Source organism: Saccopteryx bilineata, chromosome 2, assembly GCF_036850765.1.
Source record: "Saccopteryx bilineata isolate mSacBil1 chromosome 2, mSacBil1_pri_phased_curated, whole genome shotgun sequence".
Taxonomy (NCBI): domain Eukaryota; kingdom Metazoa; phylum Chordata; class Mammalia; order Chiroptera; family Emballonuridae; genus Saccopteryx; species Saccopteryx bilineata.
The window spans coordinates 302440951-302462226 of NC_089491.1; the positions used below are offsets into that span (position 1 = coordinate 302440951).

At 38.2% G+C, this 21276-nt stretch overlaps 1 protein-coding gene across 2 annotated transcripts in view; it reads right to left on the reverse strand.

Moving 5' to 3' along the window:
• LOC136326087 (membrane cofactor protein-like) overlaps positions 1 to 21276 on the reverse strand; it is an 89020-nt gene that overhangs the window by 13757 nt on the left and 53987 nt on the right. Inside the window, exon 10 of one of the 2 annotated variants that reach the window (XM_066261477.1) lies at positions 2039 to 2227. The exons of the other annotated variant lie outside the window; for it this stretch is intronic. Coding sequence (XP_066117574.1) covers positions 2039 to 2227 — 189 coding nt within the window. The remainder of the gene's footprint in view (positions 1 to 2038; positions 2228 to 21276) is intronic. 2 annotated transcript variants of the gene reach the window in all.

Consider the following 21276-nt stretch of genomic DNA (forward strand, 5'->3'; position numbering starts at 1 on the left):
ATGCTCTACCACTGAGCCAACCGGCCAGGGCCTCTTTTTGTGTTTTGAGAATTTCTTTATATAAAGTCCATTATCAGATATGTGTATTGGAAATATGTTCTTCCAGTCTTTGGTTCATTTAAAAAATTCTTATAACATAGTCTTTGAGAACAGAAGCTTTGAGTTTTTAAGATTTTGAATTTATTAATTTTTTTATATAAAAATTATGCTTTTGAATTTAAGAAATCTTTGCCAAGTCATAAATATGTTCTGTTTTCAAGTTAAACTGTTATAATTTTATATTTAGGAAAGTCTAAGATCTATTTTAAGTAAATGTTCGCACATGGTGCTAACATACTTGTGGTCCTCTTTTATGGTATATGTATGTTCAGTTGTACTTGTCCTTTTGCTATTTTCCCACTAAGCTGTTTGTACATCTGTAATAAAATCAAATACACATATTTGAAAGGGTATATTATAGAATCTTTATTCTGTTCCATTGTTTTCTATGATAATCCTTTTACCAATAACACACAGTCTTTATTATATGCACTTTTGGTAAGTTTTATAATAAGTTTTGACAGTAGAATGAGTCCCTTAATTATATTTTCAAAATGATTTAGACTATTCTAATTCTATTGTCTTTTCATATAAATTTTAAAATCACTTTTTCAATTTCTATAAAACATCTGCTGGAATTTTAATTGGATTATACTCAATTTATATATCAGTTACAAAGAATTGACATCTTTATTATATTGAGTTTTGCAATTTATGATCAATGAATTTGTATTTATTCCAACTTTAAGATACAGTACTGGCCCTGGCCAGTTTTTCAGCGGTATAGCATAAGCCTAGTTGTGGATGTCCTGGGTTTGATTCCCAGTCAGGGCACACAGAAGAAATACCCATCTGCTTCTTCACCCCTCCCCCTCTTGCTTCTCTCCCTCTTTTTCTCTTTCCCTTCTGTAGCCAAGACTCGATTGGAGTGAGTTGGCCCCAGGCACTGAGTATGGCTCCATGGCCTCCACCTCAAGAGCTAAGAAGAACTCAGTTTCTGAGCAATAGAGCAACGTCCCAAATGGGCCCTAATGGGTTTCTGGGTGGATCTTATTCAAGGTACATGTGGGAGTCTATCTCTCTGCCTTTCCTCCTCTCCGTGAAAATAAATAAATAAATAAATAAATGACACTGTACTACAAATAATTTCAATTTTATTAAAATTAAAAAAAAATTTAAAAATTTACTACTCAGAATGTTACTAGTTCCATGCACTTGAAAAGAGGAACTATTTTGCTATGTTACAGTGCTTTCTTTCATTCAAGAATCAAGAAACCTCCAGTGTTTCTCTACTTTTGGTCATCCTCAAATACTTTAAACATTGTTTTTTAACTATAGGCATACCTCTGACATATTTCAAGTTTGTTTCAGGCTACAGCAAAAAGTGAGTATGAAAGTAAAGCAAGTCACAACAGTTTTGCTGGTTATGGTATTGCCTCTATTGGCAAATACATATAATGTGTATGAAGTGCAATAAAGGAAGGCACAATTAAACAAGATAAGACTGTATGTTTTGTCCAAAACTTATCAGTCTTATTGGTGAGACGGTTAGTCTTTTATCTGTATTCCACCATTTCCTCTTGCCAGAACTGTCATACTTCTTATATTGTAAGATGAAACTTTTTAAAGCCAAGTGTGTGTTTTTGATGTTTTCAAGCCAAAAATTTTAATTCATGCATATACATAGTATTTAAAAATATATAAACCGGAATGCCAAAACATGTGGGGTGAAGAGTGGGAAAGTACAACTAGAATTATTTTTGATTCTGTGTGACACATAAACAATTAAAATAGAAAAAAAATTTAATAGGGAAACAAGCACATATGGCTGGGTTTTTTTTTAATTGCTTGGCCAAAATATTCAAAAGTTGGTAAAAGGTTGTACAGTATTTACAAATGAGAGGTAAATAAATGAAAATATCATTGCAGTAGTGGAATATGCATCCTAAATGTGAGAAAATCTCTAGAGCAATAACAGTAAGAAATTTTGAGTGCTTACTTGTACAGGCCTCCTGGAGGGATGTCCATGTGTTATCAGCCTGACAAACAATAGTGGTGGAGAGAGGAGGGACGATAGGCTTGTATCCTCGGCGACACTCATATTCTACTCTGTCCTCAGGTTGATAAGCGGTTTGAGGAGGATCTTTGAGCATCATAGACTGGAATCTCGGTGGATCATCACAGGCATCTGGGCAGAACAGAATAAGAACATAAAAATAAAGTATTTTCTCTTTTCAACAGCCATGGATTGTGGACTGGCAGTGGGCAGGAAGTACAGAATATATGCAAAGGTCCTTGGGAAGATTTCAATTGATTGCTCAATGCTTTTACCAGACAATGAGCCACGCTTGTTTTTCATCCATTCTATAAGCTTTCATTTCTTGGGGAATAATTTAAACATTCGTTAAACCATAAATTGAAGATGCAGCTGCAATATTTTGGGCTTTAAAATATATTTAAAGGTATGCTTCCTTCTCTATTTTTTTAAAATTCATTTCACTCTTACCTCTCCCCTAGAAAGACTTCTACAGTATATAGTCCTTGGTCAGATTACTCTCCCACAGTCTGAAATGCAAACTGATGATGACGCTGATGTTGCCTTGTTACTTCAGGCTCAGTCTTTGTTTGGAAGGCAAGACCTGGAGGTCAGGGATCCTGTGTCTTCTTTTCCGAGTACACTCTCTACCCAGTGGGTGCTCAAGAAATGCTGCGGTAAGTGTAACTATTAAATAAGCACTGTGGATTTCATAGAGCAAAATAAATATAACTAGACTATTTCAAAACACAAGATTCATGCCATGTTTCATATCAGTGAACAGAGCATTTTATAAGTGAATAGATTCTAAATAAGTATAAATTTTGTAACTTTGACACTATTTTAAATATAATTAATTCTTTCTTCGTGAATTAGCAAATAATGCTTGGCCTCAAAATTTCCCTGAGGTAGCTATTTGGGCTCTACTGCTACATTGCTATGCCACCAGAATTTTTTATTTCTGGATTTTGTGGGGTGTTTTTTTTCTATCCAGAATAGTGTCTTTTTTACTTGTTGTGGACATTAAATGGCAAAAAGCCATTATAGATTCGAGGCTTAGCAAAAGGCTAAGTTCTCCCCCCTCCATCTCCATATTTGGCTTTGATGCTGAGTATTTGCACCCACTCCACTTGCTTCCTTGGGCTGCTGAAAGCAATATACATGCCCTTCCTCTAACTTTTTGTTTGTTTCAGATGTTGGTAGATTTCACTTATATATCCTGTTTTTGACTTGGGAGAGTTCCTGTCTTAGCCTCGGATGTGAAACTTTGTATCAAGGTCCCTGATTTGCATATGTCTATATAATAAAGCGAACTGGGCCTATGATGCACTGGGATACTGCCAGGCAGTTTGAAGAGTCCTCCTGGTCCCATCGCTTTTGTTTTGACAAGTGTGTTTCCTTAATTCCGCACCATTATTTGGAGCCGCGCTGGTCCGCAGCATCTACTTCAGCAATTCTCTTTCTTTAAATTATCTGTGGGCTTGAAAATCTAACTAATTCGATAAAATAATGCGGTGCATGCACATAAAGTGAAGTCATAAAGGGCTAGAAGAATGCAGAGGCTTCACCTAGAAGGGTAAGGTCCTAAGGAGAAAGGAGATGGATCTATTTTGACCCCTGGGAAACTCTTTTCTTACTCTCCAGATTGCTTTTATATCAGATTGATGTTAAGCTTATATATATATATAAGCTTATATTTATATATACTTGTATATATATACTTCTATGAAATATCAAAAATCATGTGACTTAAAATTAAATTTATTGGAATAACATTGGTTAATAACATTATATAAATTTCAGGTGTACACCATTGTAATAGGACATCTGTGCACTCTACGGTGAAATTTGGTCACCGTCCCCCACCTCCCTTAAACCTCGTCATCCTTCCCCCACAACACTTCCATTATGGTAACCACCATTCTGTTATCTGTAACTGTGATGTTTTTCTTTATTTGTTTTGTTTGTTCATTTGTTGCTTTTTTTTAATATCCAACATATGAGTGAAATCATACAGTTTTTGTCCTTTTTGAGCTGACTTACTTAAAACAACCCTCTCAATGTCTATTCACTTCTTTAAACATAGTAATATTTAATCTTTTTATGACCGCCTAGAATTCCATAGCATACATGCACCACCTCTTCTTTATCTAATCATCTGTTGTTGTTTTTCTTATCGAGAGAGACAGAGACAGAGGGACGAATAGGGACAGACAGACAGGAAGGGGAAAGATAAGAAGCATCACTTTTTTGTTGCAGCACCTTAATTTTTCATTGATTGCTTTCTCATATGTGCCTTGACTGGGGGGCTCCAGCTGATCCTACAAACCCTTGCTCAAACCAGCCACCTTGGGCTCAAGCCAGTGACCTTGGGCTTCAAGACAGAAACCTTTGGGCTCAAGCCAGCGACCATGGATTCATGTCTGTGATTCCATGATCCAGCCAGCGACCCTGTGCTCAAGCTGGTGAGCCCACACTCAAGCCAGTGACCTCAGGGTTTCTAACCTGAGGTTGATGAAGTTCTATCCACTGCACCACTGCCTGGTCAGGCTCCTAATAGTCTTTTGATGGAGTCTTTAAGGTTTTCTATATACAGAATTTTGATATATGGAAATAATGACTGCTTAACTCCTTCAATCCCAATTTGGATGCCATTTAGTTCAGTTGCTTGTCTAATTTTTCTGGTGAGGACTTCAGTACTATGTTGAATAACAGTGGTGAGAGTGAGCTTCCTTGTCTTGTTCTTGATCTGAGAGTGAAAGCTTTCAGTTTTTCACCAGTGAGTATAACATTAGCTGAATAGTTGTCATATAGTGCCTTTATCATGTTAAGATACTTTGCTTCTCTGTTGTGTTTTCGTTATAAATAGATGTTTTATCTTGTCAAATACCTTTTCTTCATCTGGTAATGATCATATGGTTTTTATCTTTTATTTTGTTAATGTGGTACATCATATTGATTAATTTATGAATGTAGAATCATCTGTCCATCCTGGAATGAATCCCACTTTATCATGATATATATGATCCTTTTCATGAATAGCTGTATTAGATTTGCTAGTATTTTGTTTAGGATTTTTCCATTGATGTTCATCAGAGATATTGGCCTGTAAATTTTTTGGTGTGTTGTCCTTGCCTGGTTTTGTTATTAGGATAAAGTTGGCCTCATAAAATGAGTTTGTAAGTATTGCCTCCTCTTCTATTTTTTGAAAGAGCTTGACATGAATTGGTATTATATTCCTTTGAATGCTTGGCAGAATTGACCAGTAAAGCCATCAGGGCGTGTACTTTTGTTTAAGGCGCATATTTTAATTAGTGCTTCAATTTTCTTTCTAGTGATTACTGTACTTAGGTTTTCCAATTTTATGTTTTTAAATTTAAGTATAATAGTATATATCATAATATTCCATTGATTATATGATTTTCAGGTATACAATATAGTAATTAGACAATTTTATTCCTTACAATGAGATCATCCCACTAATTCCAGGAATCATCTGTCAGTGTGAAAACTTATCACAATATTACTGACTATATTTCTCTTCACTTTTTCATCTGCCTCTTTCAGGCAACTACTTCTTTATTCACTGTTTCTATGAGTTTTTATTTATTTATTTTTAGTTTTTTTATTGAGTTTGGGTAGAGGAGAGAGAGACAGAGAAAAAGGGAGGGGGAAAGAATGGGAAGCATCAACCTGTAATAGTTGCTTCTCATACGTCCCAGGACCAGGCAAGTTGGTGACCTCGGCATTCCAGTCGATGCTCATCCACTGTGTCCCCACAGGTCAGGTTGTTTTGCTTTTTTAGAGTCCACAATAAGTGAAATCATATCATATTTGTCTTTCTCTATCTTACTTAATTTAGCATAACACCCTCTAAGTCCATCCATGTTGCTGCAAATGACAAGATTTAATGGTTTTTTTATTACACTACAATATTCCACTTTATGTATATATATCACAATTTTTTTTTATTTTTCTACGGATGGACACCTACTTTGTTTTCATATCTTATTATAAGTAATGCTGCAAGGGACAGACACACAGGAAGGGGAGAGATGAGAAGCATCACTTCTTTGTTGCATATACCTTTTAGATTACCCAGAAGTGGAGTTGCTCGGTTGTACTGTAGATCTGTTTTTATTTTATTAAGGAATATCCATACAGCTCTCTATAGTGACTGCACCAATCTGCAGTGCCACCAACAGTGCACAAGGGCTCCATTTTCTCTGAATATCATTTTCTGACTTTTTAAATATAGTCATCCTGACTGGTGTGATGTGGTATCTCACTGCTGTTTTGATTTGCATTTTCCTGATGATTAGTGATGTTGAGCATCTTTTCCTATGTCTGTTGGCCATTATTGTGCCTTCTTGGAGAAATGCCTTTCATATCCTTTGCCTATTTTCTGATTGGTTGTTTATTAATTTTGTAATTGATTTGTATGAGTTCCTCATTTATTTTTGGTTATCAATCCCTTATCTGATATATGTACATGGAAGTGTATTCTTCCATACTGTAGGTTGGAAGAACTTTTCATTTTTTTTTTTTAATTTTTATTTTTATTCATTTTAGAGAGGAGAGACAGAGAGAGAGAGGAGAGACAGAGAGAGAGAAGGAGGAGGAGCTGGAAGCATCAACTCCCATATGTGCCTTGACCAGGCAAGCCCAGGGTTTCGAACCGGCGACCTCAGCATTTCCAGGTCGATGCTTTATCCACTGCGCCACCACAGGTCAGGCAGAACTTTTCATTTTTTGATGATGTCCTTTGCCATGTAGTAAATTTTTGATTGATAAAGTCCATTTGTTTATTTTTGCTTTTGTTCTTCTTGTCTGAAGAGACATATCCAAAACATCATTACTAAGAGATATGTCAAACAGTTTACTACTTATGTTTTTCCTAGGATATCTATGGTTTCAGGCTTACATTTATGTCTTTAATCCATTTTAAGTTTATTTTCGTATGTGGTGTAAGAGAGTGGTCCATTTTCCTCAACACTATTGAAAAGATTTTAATTTCTCCATTGTATATCCTTCCTCTTTTTTGTAGCTTAGTTGACAATATAAGCAAGGGTTTATTCTGGGCTTTCTATTCTGTTCCATTGATTTCTGGGTCTGTTTTTGTACCTGTACCATACTGTTATGATGATTACTGCTTTGTAGTACAGTTTTAAACCAGGGAGTGTGATACCTCCATCTTTATTCTTCTTTCTCAAGGTTGCTTTGGCTATTTGGTGCCTTTTGTGGTTCTATATCAATTTTAGGATTATTATTTTGTTCTATAACAAATAGTAATCCTAAAATTGATATAGAACTAGAAAAGAGAAAGGCCATTGATATTTTAAAAAGGATTGTATTGGAGCTATTGATTGCTTCATGTATCATAGTCATTTTCATAATATTAATCTTTCTAATACATGAGCATAGTATATCCTTCCATTTATGTGTGTCTTATTCAGTATCTATAGCTTTTAAGTACATATCTTTATTCCCTTTGATTAAATTTATTGTTTTTTTAAAATTTTTTCCTTGTAATTGGAAATGAGATTGTTTTATTTATTTTTCCTCCTTATTTTTTCTTATTCATGTATAGGAACTTGACCAGCTTCAGTACCTTTAGTACATTAATTTTGTATCCTGCTACTTTACTGAATTCCTTTATTAATTCCATGAATTTCTTTGGTGGATTCTTTAGGATTTTCTATGTATAGTATCATGTCATTACAAAATGCCTACAGTTTTACTTCTTTCTTTACAATTTGGTTGCTTTTTATTTCTTTTTCTTATTTGATTGCTGTAGCTCAGAATTTTGATACTACTTTGAATAAAAGTGGTGAGAGTAGGCATCCTTTTCTTATTCCTGAAAACTTTTGAACATATTAGCTGTGTGCTTGTTATATACGGCTTGATGAAGTTAAGGTAAGTTCCTTCTATAGCACTTCGTTGAGTGTTTTTGTCATAAATAGATGTTAAATTCTGTCAAATGCTTTTCCTGCATCTATTGAGATAATTATGATTTTTATCATTGGTTTTAATGATGTAATGAATCACATTGATTGTTGTGGATGTTGAACCATCCCTGCATCCCTGGTATAAATCCCATTTTATCATGATATATGTAGGGTGGGGCAAGTAAGTACACAGGTATAAGTACACAAAACTAGAGTTTATTCTTGTATTATTAATTATTATTGTATTATTTTATTTTCCATATGAACAACTGTGAACTACTTTTGTCCCACTTTGTAATCCCTTTAACAGATGTTGAATTTGGTTTGTTAAATTTTGTGGAGAATTTTAGTGTCAATTTTCTTCAGGGATATTGTTCTGTAATTCTTTTTATGGTAGTGTCTTTGTTTTTTGGGGGTATTAGACTAATGCTAGCCTCATAAAATAAGTTTGGAAATATTCCTTCCTCTTTAATATTCAGAAATAGTTTCAAAAAAGTAGGTACTAATTCTTTAAATATTTGGTAGAGTTCACCTGTGAGGCTATTGGCCCTGGGCTTCATTTTGTTGTTGATTAAAAAAAAATTGCTTGAGTATTATTGCTAGTTACTGGTATGTTCAGATTCTCTGTTTTTTCCTGGTTTAGCCTTGGAAGCTTGTATGCTTCTAGAAATTTATTCATTTTTCTAGATTATTCAGTTTGTTGACATATCGTTGTTCCTGTACCTACCTTCCTTCTTTCCTTCCTTCCTTCCTTCCTTCCTATCTCTCTCTCTTTCTTTCTCTCTCTCTCTCTCTTTCTTTTTTCTTTCTCTCTTTCGTTTTCTCACTCTTTCTTCTTTCTTTCTTTCTTTTTTCTTTCTTTTGTTCTTTCTTTCTCTCTCCCTTTCTCTCTCTCTCCCTTTCTCTCTCTCTCCCTTCCTTCCTTCCTTCCTTCCTTCCTTCCTTCCTTCCTTCCTTCCTTCCTTCCTTCCTTCCTTCCTCCCTCCCTCCCTCCCTCTCTCCCTTTCTTTCTTTCTTTCTTTCTTTCTTTCTTTCTTTCTTTCTTTCTGTTTCTTTTTTCTTTTTCTTTCTCCTTTCTTTCTTTATTTCTCTTAACAAGTGAGAGGCAGGGAAGTGGAGAGACAGACTCCCACATGCACCCCAACTGGTATCTACCTGGCAACCACTTCTGGGGCTGATGTTCTGCCCACATGGGACCCTATCCCACTGCTCCCCAACCCAGCTCTTCTAGTACCTGAGGTGAGGCCAAGGAGCCATCCTCAGCCCCAGGGGGCCAACTTGTTTTTTTTTGAGCCAGAGTTACAGGAAGAGAAGAGAGAGAGAGAGGGAGAAAGAGAGAGAGAGAGAGAGAGAAAGCATGAGCAAGAAAGGTGAGGCATGGAGAAGCAGATGGTTGCTTCTCCTGTGTGTCCTGACCAGGAATCAAACCCGAACTTGTACATGCTGGGCTGATGCTCTACAGCTGAGCCAACTGGCCAGGGCCTGTTCATGTATTCTTTAATGATCCTTTATGTGTTGTCAGTAGTAATATCTTTTCTTTCATTTCAGATTTTTTTCATTTGTGTCTTCTCTCTTTTTACTTTATGTTTCATGCTAGAAGTCTGTCAATGTTATTTATCCTTTCAAAGAACCACCTCTTAGCTTCACTGATCTTTTCTTTTTTTAAAAAAATATTTTCTATTTCTTTATTTTCTTCCTTCTACTTACTTTGGGTTTTGTTTGTTCCTCTTTTTCTTGTTCCTTTAGATGTAAATTATATTGTTTATATGGTATTATTTCTGCTTATTAATAAAGGCCTGTATACCTATAAACTTTCCTCTTATAACTCCTTTTGCTGTCTCCCACAAATTTTGTACAGTTTGTTTTTATTTTCATTTTTCTCAGGGTAGCTTTAGTTTTCCTGTTTGATTAGAATTTTTACTGACTACTATATTTATTATTATTTTTGGGGAGAAGGCAGTTAATAGTTTTAAATGAGTGCTGACACCAAGGTACAAAATTGTTCATTTGCAAAGAGAAATGTGAAAAGAAAGAGAAAATATCTTCATTCTAATAGAGATAAAATAGAAGTGATAGTTTTGGAAGAATGACTACAAGTTACGGGGAGTATGAGCTGGAGTGTGTAGGCCTTCCTGAAATAGTTTGCTCAGAAACGGTCCCAAAGGGGGTAACATCATAACTCAGTTTGAAAGAAAGGCCCCAATTATACAAGATGCAGGAGGAGAATGTCCCCAGACTGAGTGACAGCAACAGAAGTCCCAAAGTTGCAGTTTAACCTATTTGATGAGCACAAAATTATTCCCTTATACCAGTCATTTGTGAAATACTGTCAGAGAATCATGCTCCTTCTCCCCAGGCACCTGTCTTAGCCTATAACATATTAGTACTATGGTTTGATTACTGTCTTTAGTTCCAATAGATTTCAGCAAATACTTATTGATTGCTTACTGTGTGCTGGCACTGGGGATCTAAGAGTGAGCAAAACACAGTCACTGTCTATGTTCATGTGTGAGTGGGTACATGCAGACAAAGAGTGAAATAAGGACCTCAAAATAGGAATGTTTTGTTACTACTCACCAGGGTATTGCGAAAACCAGAATGGATTCGGCACATACAAGGCAAATACATATTTATTGAGTGAATTCTGCTAAGGACAGAATGCAGCCTACAAACTGTATATGTAATAGGGTCCTAAAAATAATTAGAGTATCTTTATAGATTGTATACCTTTTATACGATAAGGATGTGAGTGTGTGTACACGAATATACAAAACATGAATCCAACTTAGTGGGTGGCCTTCAGCTTCAGTTTATAATCTTAAGGTAAAACCCTATTGATATTATTTATCATTCATTTCTTAGGACTTCTGTTTCTAATTAAATTTGGCTACCAGTATTTTTTTTAGATTTCTTCGAATCTTGCTCAAATGGGACCCAACCTGATGAAAAAGAGAAAAAATAATGTCCAAAAGACATTTGGGAACAGAATAGGATATTATCTATATTGGATGTGAATATGAATGTGACTCTATGATTAAAAAGAAAAAGAAAGAAAAGGAAAATGCCTGCAAACCAATTACCAATACAATTTGTGGGGCAACAAGCAGCCTGTTACCTTACGGACAACAATCACTGAGAGCTCCCTTCTTAATCTCTCTAAATACCAAGACATGGAGCCAACTATCACTCAAGGTCTCCATGCAGAACTGCTCCCCAACAGCCATACAAGGCAAGTAGTGATCTTCCTTACCCCACACTCTACACCGTTGGCCTGGACACTTCCATAAAGCAGACACCCAATAATAATACCTGGCCCCGGATCCTCCACCCTAACCCAGTGAGGCACAAACACTCCACTCACCCAGGTATTATCCCGCCCAGGAAACACATCGCAAAACGCCCCACCCGAACAGCACCGGGGCACTCCAGAGCAAGCCCTCACTTTAAGCACAGGTGAGGGCTTTCCATCCCGATTTACTCAGTTCCCAAACAACTGCAAGCTTGTGCTATGGACACAGCTTGGTCCCAGGCAAAAATGGGTGTGTCTAGCACCCCGCAAGGCTCATTGACTATCACCAAGTAGCCCTCACCGCGGGCACTACCGGGTCCCCACGTCCCGGATCCGCCACAGCACAACCCTGAGGATCTGTGGCTGAGCCTTCCACGCCAACTCTGCACCACCCGGGTCAACCAATCCCTGTGCCTCCGACCCCACCCAGCAGGCATAGTTCCCTCCGTCCTGGGCTCAGGGAGGCCAGCTCTCAACCCGCTCCAGTTCGTCTCCAGAGCTCACAACCTTCCTGGTCCCCTACCGGAGCCTGAGGGTAGCAGGAGCACTAGGGCCACCAAATGGATCCCAACGAAGCGCCAAGAAGAAAAGACTCTCGAGGTGGTAGGAAGGTGCCCTGCGCGGCTTGGGAGACACCGTCATTTTTCCGGACATCAGCGGGAAACCGGAGGGACAGTGAGCGAGCATTTACCTTTTTGATTGTGGCGGGTGGGAGATGCAACAATCCCCAGTCTCACAATGTGTCAAGTGAGGTACCGCTGGTGGGCGCGATGCGGGCCATGACGGAAGGGACGGGCGGACCAATGGCAGGCTTCCTTGAGGAGCCTCAGAACGGGCGGGGCGTTTGCCCTGAGGGAGCGGGGCGTGGTCTGGCCGTGGTCAGCACCCCCACCCTCTGACAGGTCAGGCTCCGCCCGCACTCGCGGGGCTGATCCTTCACAGCTACCCTGAAGCACTGCTGCGGTTTGCGGGAATTGGTTACCTCCCGCAACCGGGAACGGTGGTTACCTAAACGGGCACTTACCTCCCCACTCAGGAACGGTGGAAGGGAAACAAGAGCTGGCCAAGTCATCATTGCGGAACCCTGGATGGCAAAATAAAGCGCATGGTCCTAAAAATAGAAACCTAAACTCTAGACAGTGAGTCATCTAGGGGTCAAGACCCTAGGGTTCCACTTTTTTCGTGGGGTCTCCTCTCCACAGAGGCAGATTAAGGTCCATTGAGATCCCGGGGGCAGAAGAAAATATCAGGTCCCTTATATTAGACAGAAGTGTAAAGTTGGGATTTTGCCAGGCATTTCAGAAGTCGGGGCCCAGGGCGCACGTCCAGTGTGCACACCGTTTAACCTGCCTCTGGGTCTCCAGACTGTCAATAGTGCCAGGGCCCCTGCTGTAATTTGGCATTAATCAGACATAAATAGGGACAATTCTTGAGATTTCCATGGTATCTTGTCTGCTTCTGAATTCTCCCTCTCAAGGCCTGCTAGGTTTCAAAACACAGAATGGTTTGTCCATTGCACCCTTTACCCCAAAGTAAATGACTGCCCCTTGTTCCCTTGAGAGGACCCCGTGTTGCTGAATTATTAAATACTATGTCATTAAGTATACTAGGCCTCAATCTATGCGACCCTTGCCATTTCGAAACTAAATGTTTTATCTAAGACAATATACATATGCTTGAAAAAGATAAGTACAAACATGTTTTAAATTAAAACACTTTGTTTTATTGATTTTTAGAGAGTGAGGAAGGCGTAGAGAGAGAGAGAGAAGGGAAAAGAGAGAAACAATGGCTTTATTGTTCCACTTATTAATGCCATCATTGGTTGATTCTTGTATGTGCCCTGACTGGGAATCAACTGATCAACTGTACCCTGCCAGGGCCCAAGTATGTTTAAGTGTCAAATTAGTGGATGTAATTAATGCCATGATTGGTGGGATGAGAAGGAAGAATTAATAGGAGGGAGACTTTTGTAGTGAAGCAATCTCAATTTTAGAACATTAAAAATGAGCAAGATTCATAACCACAGCCTAGTAGCCTATGTTTACAGAGGCCCCTCATGCCCTCGGCATTACAGGAAAAACCCACATACTGGGCTGCCAAGCCTTCCTCCGCACAGTGGTCCTGCCATCTTAACCCTCATAAGAGAGGTTCAGTAGAACTGAGACTTTCCCAGTCTAATTGGATCTGTGCAGGTTTATCCTCATTTGCATTTCCTGATCAATCAAAAGTGGCTAAATTCTGAGTAATCAAGACAGTGTGTTTTGGACCAATCAAACTGTGGATTTGGAGCCCTCATTTTCTTGAGAACATAGCAATCCGGGTCAGGGAGAGAAGTCTTCCTACAAGAGCTGGCTTCACCCCTATTAGGGGGAAGTACATTTTCATTTTTCACTGAAGACTTCCTTTTTCCTGCTGGAGCTAAAGCACTTGGATCGAGGTTGCCAGGGTCGCATTGTGGGCCATCTCCCAGTCCTGCTGTGCAGCAGTTGAGCTGTTATGTAGTCCCGCTATTTCATGATTGAACTATCTCACAACTGTGCTGTCCCACAGCCGGGCTGTTTCAGGGTTGAGCTGTTTTCACTGAATAAATTCCTTCCTCTCAGCGCACCTCAAACTGGGGACTTCTGTTGGCATTGAATTGGCCATGATTATCTCTGTCAACAAAATAACACCACAGTATCTTTGATTATGAAACCCAGTCACTCCATATGACACTTAATTATAGAAGGTTCAATTAAGGAGACAGTGAATGAGACTTAGTGAGTGGGAGTTATCATTTCTCTTCATTCTTACTTTTATAAAAGTGACCTAGCTGAAATGTCTGTGGCTCAATGTTGGCACTTACTGTGACAACAGAATCTATTTTTCTCTGAAAGCATTCTACACAATGAGATATATCAATTATATCTCAAAACTGGAGAAACCTAACTATCTTATCATCTTATCTGATACAGACTTGAAGCCACAGCTGCAACCTATGTCCCAGGATAGCAGAGCTGTTTTTTGTTTCTTATATTCCGTACAAGGGTTCCCCCTGTAACATACAATAATAGAGTGTTTTTAATAGCTGCATAAATTATCTGTGGTTCCTCCTGCAAACATCGACGTTACCACCTCTGTGTAGGTTTTCTTGGGCTAGCAAGTGAAATAGCTGGGTTAGTAACTTTTTGTACGTGAATTATACATAGGGTAATTGTTCACTTTCTGCTGGTATGCAAATGAGAGGGAAGGAAAAATGTTTGACCTCAGACCCCAATGTTATACTTCACCATATTAAGCACTAAGAGGCAGAGTTTAGTCATTTAAAGATGTTAATTTCAAAAAAGGAAACTAAAAAAGGACCAGTTGATACCAGATAAAAAAAAATTATAAATGACCTTTGGGAATAAATGATAAACCTCTGAATAAAGACAATTTGAATGGCTAAGAAAGGGCTTGTTAAATGCCCTCACAGTCCACAGGAGGGCAGCAGTGTTACAATTTACAAAGAATTCATTTCAGTGTAACCATTCATAGATGAGCCTGGAAATGATAAAAGCATTGCAGCTTAGGGGGGGGAAAAAGAAGGAAAAATGAGTGTAGCCACTCTATTTTGCATGCTTTTTGGAAGTTAGTATGGTATGTTAAATCCTGTTCTTGAATAGAAATTTGCAAAGTCTTAAAATATGTAAAATAGTGTATTCTGAGTTACACTATTCGCTGTCAGGCATGTATTATTACTACATTGAATAGCAGAGTTGCCTATGTTCCTTAAACTTAGACTTTGCTTTAACAATGCAAACTCAAATTCCTCCTGTTCCAGGTCTCTTCAGCATTCTCACAGAAAACGTATCATTAGTTATCTTGAATGTTCTTCCTGCATATATTATAGCAGTATACAAGTATAAAAAATAACCCAAGTTAAACTCAAATAAAATTTGTTAAAATTATTACTTATAGTCAAGCTAATTTTCCTCCAGTGTTGGTATTAGGAAAATTGCTTCTGTGCTTTTAAACCACAGATCATCTTGTTTGTTAGCCAGGCAACAAGCCCTTGACTAAAGGCATATGCAAATTTGGATATCTTTAATAGGCGGATTTACTGAAACCTCACATTTCTTAAGTAAATATAATCCTTTTGCTTTTATCTTTTTAAATTTCCATGTAGAAACAGACTGTGGGATTTGAGTCTCTCATGAAGAGGTTCTCAACCTTACCTGTGTATTAGAAGCACTAGGAAAGCTTAAAAAAATCTCTCTGCCCAGGACACATTGCGGATCAATTATGTGGGAAAACTCTGGCTAATATGGACATTTAAATGATGTTAATTCTTTTAATGCATGAACATGATATATGTTTCACTTGTTTGTATCTTCTTTAAGTTCTTTCTTCAGTATCCTATAGTTTTCTGGGTATGAGTCTTTTTTATACTTGGTTAAATTCATTTCTAGGTATTTTATTCATTTTGAAGCAATTGTGAATGGTATTGTTTTCTTGGTTTCCCTTCCTAATAGGTCATTATTGGTATATAAAAATGCAACTAGCTCAGCAGTAGAGCGTCGGCCCGGCATGTGGAAACCCAGGTTCAATTCCCACCCAGCACACACAGGAGAAGTGCCCATCTGTTTCTCCACCCCTCCCCCTCTCCTTCCTCTCTGTCTCTCTCTTCCCCTCCTACAGCCAAGGCTCCATTGGAGCAAAGTTTGCTTGGGCACTGAGGATGGCTCCATGGCCTCTGACTCAGGTGCTAGAATGGCTCAGGCTGCAACAAGCAATGCCCCAGATGGGCAGAGCACCGCCCCCGGTAGGCATGCTGGGTGGATCCCCGTGGGGCGCATGCAGGAATCTGTTTGCCTCCTGACTTCTAACTTTGAAAAAATACAAATAATAATAATAATAATAATAATAATAATAAATGCAACTGATTTCTGGATATTTATTTTGTATTCTGATACTTTGCTGAATTCATTTATCTGTTCTAGTGTTGTGTGAGTGTGTGTGTGTGTATGTGTGTGTGTGTGTAATCTTCTCTGTATATTATATCATGTTATCTCCAAAAAGTAACTGTTTTATTTCTTCCATTTCAATTTGGATGCCTTTTATATCTTCTTCTTGTTTTATTTTTATGGCTAGGACTTCCAGTAATATACTGAATAAGAGTGGTGATAGCGTACATTCCTATCTTGTTCCTGATCTTAAGGGAAACACTTGTAGTTTTTGCCCATTGAATATGATGTTGGCTATGGGGTGTCATATACAGCCTTTATTAGATTGAGGTTTTCCCCTCTATTCCCACATTACTGAGAGTTATTTTCATAAATATGTGGTGGATTTTATCAAATGCTATTTCTGCCTTTATTGATATGATGATGTGATTTTTATTCTTCATTTGGTTATGTGGTGTATTGTGTTTATTGATTTGCAGATGTTGTACCAACTGAACATCCTCTGCAAAAAATCCCATGTAATTCTGGTTTATGGCCTTCTTAATGTATGCTGGGTCTAGTTTGCTAATATTTTGCTGAGGATTTTAGCATCTAGGTACATCAGGGATACAAGCTTATAATTTATTTTAGTGTCTTTATCTGGTTTTGGAATTAGGATAATGATGGCCTTATCAAATGAGGTTGGGAGTCTTCCCTCTTGTTAAAATTAGAGACTCCTTTGAGAAGGACAGGTGTTAATTCTTTGAATGTTGAATGGCATTCACCTGTGAAGTCACGCAGTCCAGGACTTTTGTTTGTTGGGAGTTTTTGATTACTGCTTCAATTTCACTGGCTGTATTCTGTCTATTTAGATTCTCTGATTGTTCTTGATTCAGTTTTGGAAGATTGTATGTTTCTAGAAATTTATTTATTTTATCCAGATTGTCCAATTTGTTGGCATATTATTGTTCATAATATTTTCTTAGAATGCTGTATAATTCTTTGTTGTCTGTTGTTATGTTTTCTCTTTCATCTCTGATTTTTATTTTTTGGGGTCTTCTCTTTTTTTTCTTGATGAATCTGGTTAAAGTTTAGTCAATCTTGTTTATCTTTTCAAAGAACTAGTTCTTGGTTTCATTGATCTTTTGTATATATATATATCTATATATATATCTATATCTCTATCTATAACTATATATATAAGTATATATATATATATATATATAGTCTCTATTTTATTTATTTCTGCTCTGATCTTTATTATTTCCTTCCTTCTACTCCATTAGCTTGTTGTTCTTTTTCAAGTTCCTTTAAGTGTAAGGTTATATTGTTCATTTGAAACTTTTCTCTTTTCTTGAATTAGACCTGCATTGCTATAAATTTCTTTCTTAGGGCTGCTTTCACAGCTGTCCCATAAATTTAGGGTTATTGTGTTCTTAATTTCATTTGTTTCAAAGTATCTTTTTATTTCTTCTTTGATCTCACTAGTTGGTAACATGTTATTTATCCCCAGATTGGCAGAGCATTGTCCCCTAGGACTTGCCAGGTAGATCCTGGTCGGGCGCATGAGGGAGTGTGTGTCTCTGCCACCCTGCTTCTCACTTCAGAAAAATAGAAATAAATAAATAAGTAAAATGAATAAAAAATAATCTTTATTATGCTGTTTGGGATGAAATGCTCTGATGCTATTAAATAAATTCAGTAGATATAATAGCCATTTAAAGCAGCACTTTTGTTGTTGATTTTCTGTCTGGAAGATCTATTCATTGATGTCAAAGCGTGTTAAGTCCCCCGCTATGCCTATAGTGCTATCAATATCTGCCTTTATCTCTATCAAGATTTGTTTCACAGCCTGACCAGGCAGTGGCGCAGTGGATAGAGCGTCAGACTGGGATGCAGAAGTCCCAGGTAAAAGACCTCGAGGTCGCCAGCTTGAGCGAAGGCTCAACTGGTTTGAGCAAAAAACTCACCAGCTTGGACCCAATGTCGCTGGCTTGAGCAAGGGGTTACTCAGTCTGCTGAAGACCCGCGGTCAAGGCACATGTGGAAAAGCAATCAATGAACAACTAAGGTGTCACAACAAAAAATTGATAATTGATACTTCTCATCTCTCTTTGTTCCTGTCTGTCTGTCCCTATCTATCCCTCTCTCTCTGACTCTCTCTCTGTTCCTGTTAAAAAAAATTTTGCTTTACATATTTAGGTGTTCCTACATTGGGTGCATAAATATTTACAAGGGTTATATCCTCTTGGATTTCTCTCTTTATCATTATGTAGTGTTTTTCTTTACCTCTTATGATAACCTTTATTTTAAAGTCTATGTTGTCAGATATAAATATTGTTACCCCCAATTTTTATTCATTTCCTATTGTAATTCAGTCTTGATTACTATTTGGCCCACTGTGCATGGGACTAACCCTCAGGCTGTCTGTCTGTGAGGCTCTACCTTAACCAAAGCATGCAAGTTCCTGTGCAGGTGCTGACCATGGTCAGCAGAATCCACTTCAGCTGTGTATGGTGCCTGGCAAGCTCTCCTTTGAATATGCTGACTGTAAAGCTAATTGGATACTACTCTGATGTCTGAAATTGGCCCTTAGGTGTATTGGTTCTGGGCTTCTTAGGAGAGAACCTGTGCTGACCAATGTAAGATGCTGCCTGTGACTGGCTCTCAGCAACCTGCATGGAGCTATGAGCAATCCACAGTTTGTGGCTGCCTCTGCTGGACTTAGGTGTGTGTGTAAGGACCAAGCTGTACATCAAGGTCAACTTGACTTGGGGCCGATCAGCAAAAGAGTGAAGGCACCCTGAGATCTGCCAGCTCCTTGTTAGTCTCATCCACTGAAAGAGCCTCTGGAGAGTTGTTCTGCCACCAGCCAGCAGGGCAGTTCTACTGCATCTCCTGTTAAAGGGAAGCAGGAGTAAGATTCTCGGGAAAGTCAGAGAATAGCTCCTCCCTCAAAGAAAAACAAATGAGTTACAGTCGGCCCCTTAATCTGCCCAGAACTCTATTTCCTGGCCAAGGCCACCAACTCCTCAGTAGGGCCTAATCTTTTCAGGGTGGGCAAGAGGGATTCCTGAAGGTGTGTGGCTGTTAGTTTCCCTCAAGCTGATGCCTCACAGATGGGAGTGCTCCACCCATGAAAGATGATAGCTTCAGTACTGGACAATAATTCATCAAAGAAGTCATGGTGGCTGTCCCGCACTGTGTCTCTCACCAGAGCTGCAAACTTCAGACTCTCCTCACACATCTCTAGTCAACTCATCCTTCTTTTCACAGAAGCCCAGGATAACTGGCTGTGAACAGGACTCTATATATTGTCCCATTATGAGGGTTCCCATGTGTCTGTGAATTCCTGTCTCTTTCTGGCAGACAGAAACCTCACAGCTCTTCAGTCAAATGCTATGTGGGCACCTCTTCACAGTCCTGATGCTCTAGGCTGGGGATTCCGGCTTGGGTTTTCAGCCCCACACTTCTCAGTGTTACTCTCTTGCAGCTGCAATAGCCCCCAGACCTTAGCTGCTGCTCCTGCGAGCAGGGCCAGCCCTTTTCACGTCTCTACCCTTTCTACTTGTTTTAATGTGGCTTCTTCTGTGAATCCTTGGTTATAAGACCCTTCTTCTTTAATTTCTGAACTGGGTTTGCAGGATGCTTGTTCTTAAATTTAGTTGGGACTCTAGTTTGGTCCTGGAGGAGGCAAGTGTGACATCCATCTACTCTGCTGCCATCTTGGATCCTTCTCCAGGAATATTATTATCAACTATTATGTAAATGTAAGTTTTTTAGTATCTTTAGAAGCATTTCTAAGAAGGAGGGAATTTCACTTTATCCCATTTTTAAAATATAAATACTTTCTTTAAAGAGGTAAATCACTTGCTGTTTGTTTATCTTTTGGTACAACCAGAAAATAGCGGGATATGAATACAGGAGGCTTTTATTGTCTTGGGTATCAGCATAGTATTCAATAGATGGGAATAGTTTTAATATCCCATAAAACGCAGCATACTAACTGGCAATTTGGAGCTATTCATGCATTTAGTATGTCTTGAACATTTAATATTTCTTCTATTCCTATGGTTTTGGTAGAATTGTTTCCTAAAGAAAACCACTCTGTGACCTTGGCTCCGCCTATCAGAATTTTGTGCACTCTGTATGTAACATCTTTGGTGTGGTAGTCCAGTTTTCCTAGTAACTTTGTGAATGTGCTGTGAAAGGTTGAATTTGCTTATGTAGTATATATGATATTAATAATGAGTAGAACTTTGATATAAAAGCTATCAATATTTGAAGAAATTGATACTCTATTACAAACAATTAGCCTCCCAATTTTAAACTGGAAAGTCACTGGAATAACGGCTTAGAAAGAAGTCATTAACTACATGACTACGTTTTTGGTACATATGTTAAGAATTGTTACTAGTTGAGATGTCTGTGTAACTTTTCGTCAAAGCAGTCAATAATCCCCATTGTAAAATAATTATTTTAAGCAAAACAATAAAACCTCTTAATTTAAAAATGCTTGTTTTTGTGTCATTTAAAAAATATTCTCTAAACAAAATTATTTTTTATAGATTTCAGTAATTGACAAGCTATTTGACAACGGAATGTAAGTTACATTTACACATATATATCAATATCACACATATATATATTGAAATGAGAAATATAAATTTGAATTATAACCTTTTGTAAAAGTTAATTTATGTTGATAAGAATAATAATTTTTGGTTGAAAATTACTTCAATTAGTCTTTAAAAAATGAATAGTACAGTCATCCCCGCTGCTAAGCATTACTACATTCTTTTTTTTTTTTTTTTTTTTTTTTTTCATTTTTCTTAAGCTGGAAACAGGGAGAGACAGACAGACTCCCGCATGCGCCCGACCGGGATCCACCCGGCACGCCCACCAGGGGCGGTGCTCTGGCCCCCCAGGGGGGGGTGCTCTGCCCATCCTGGGCGTCACCATATTGCGACCAGAGCCACTCTAGCGCCTGAGGCAGAGGCCACAGAGCTATGCCCAGCGCCCGGGCCATCTTTGCTCCAATGGAGCCTTGGCTGCGGGAGG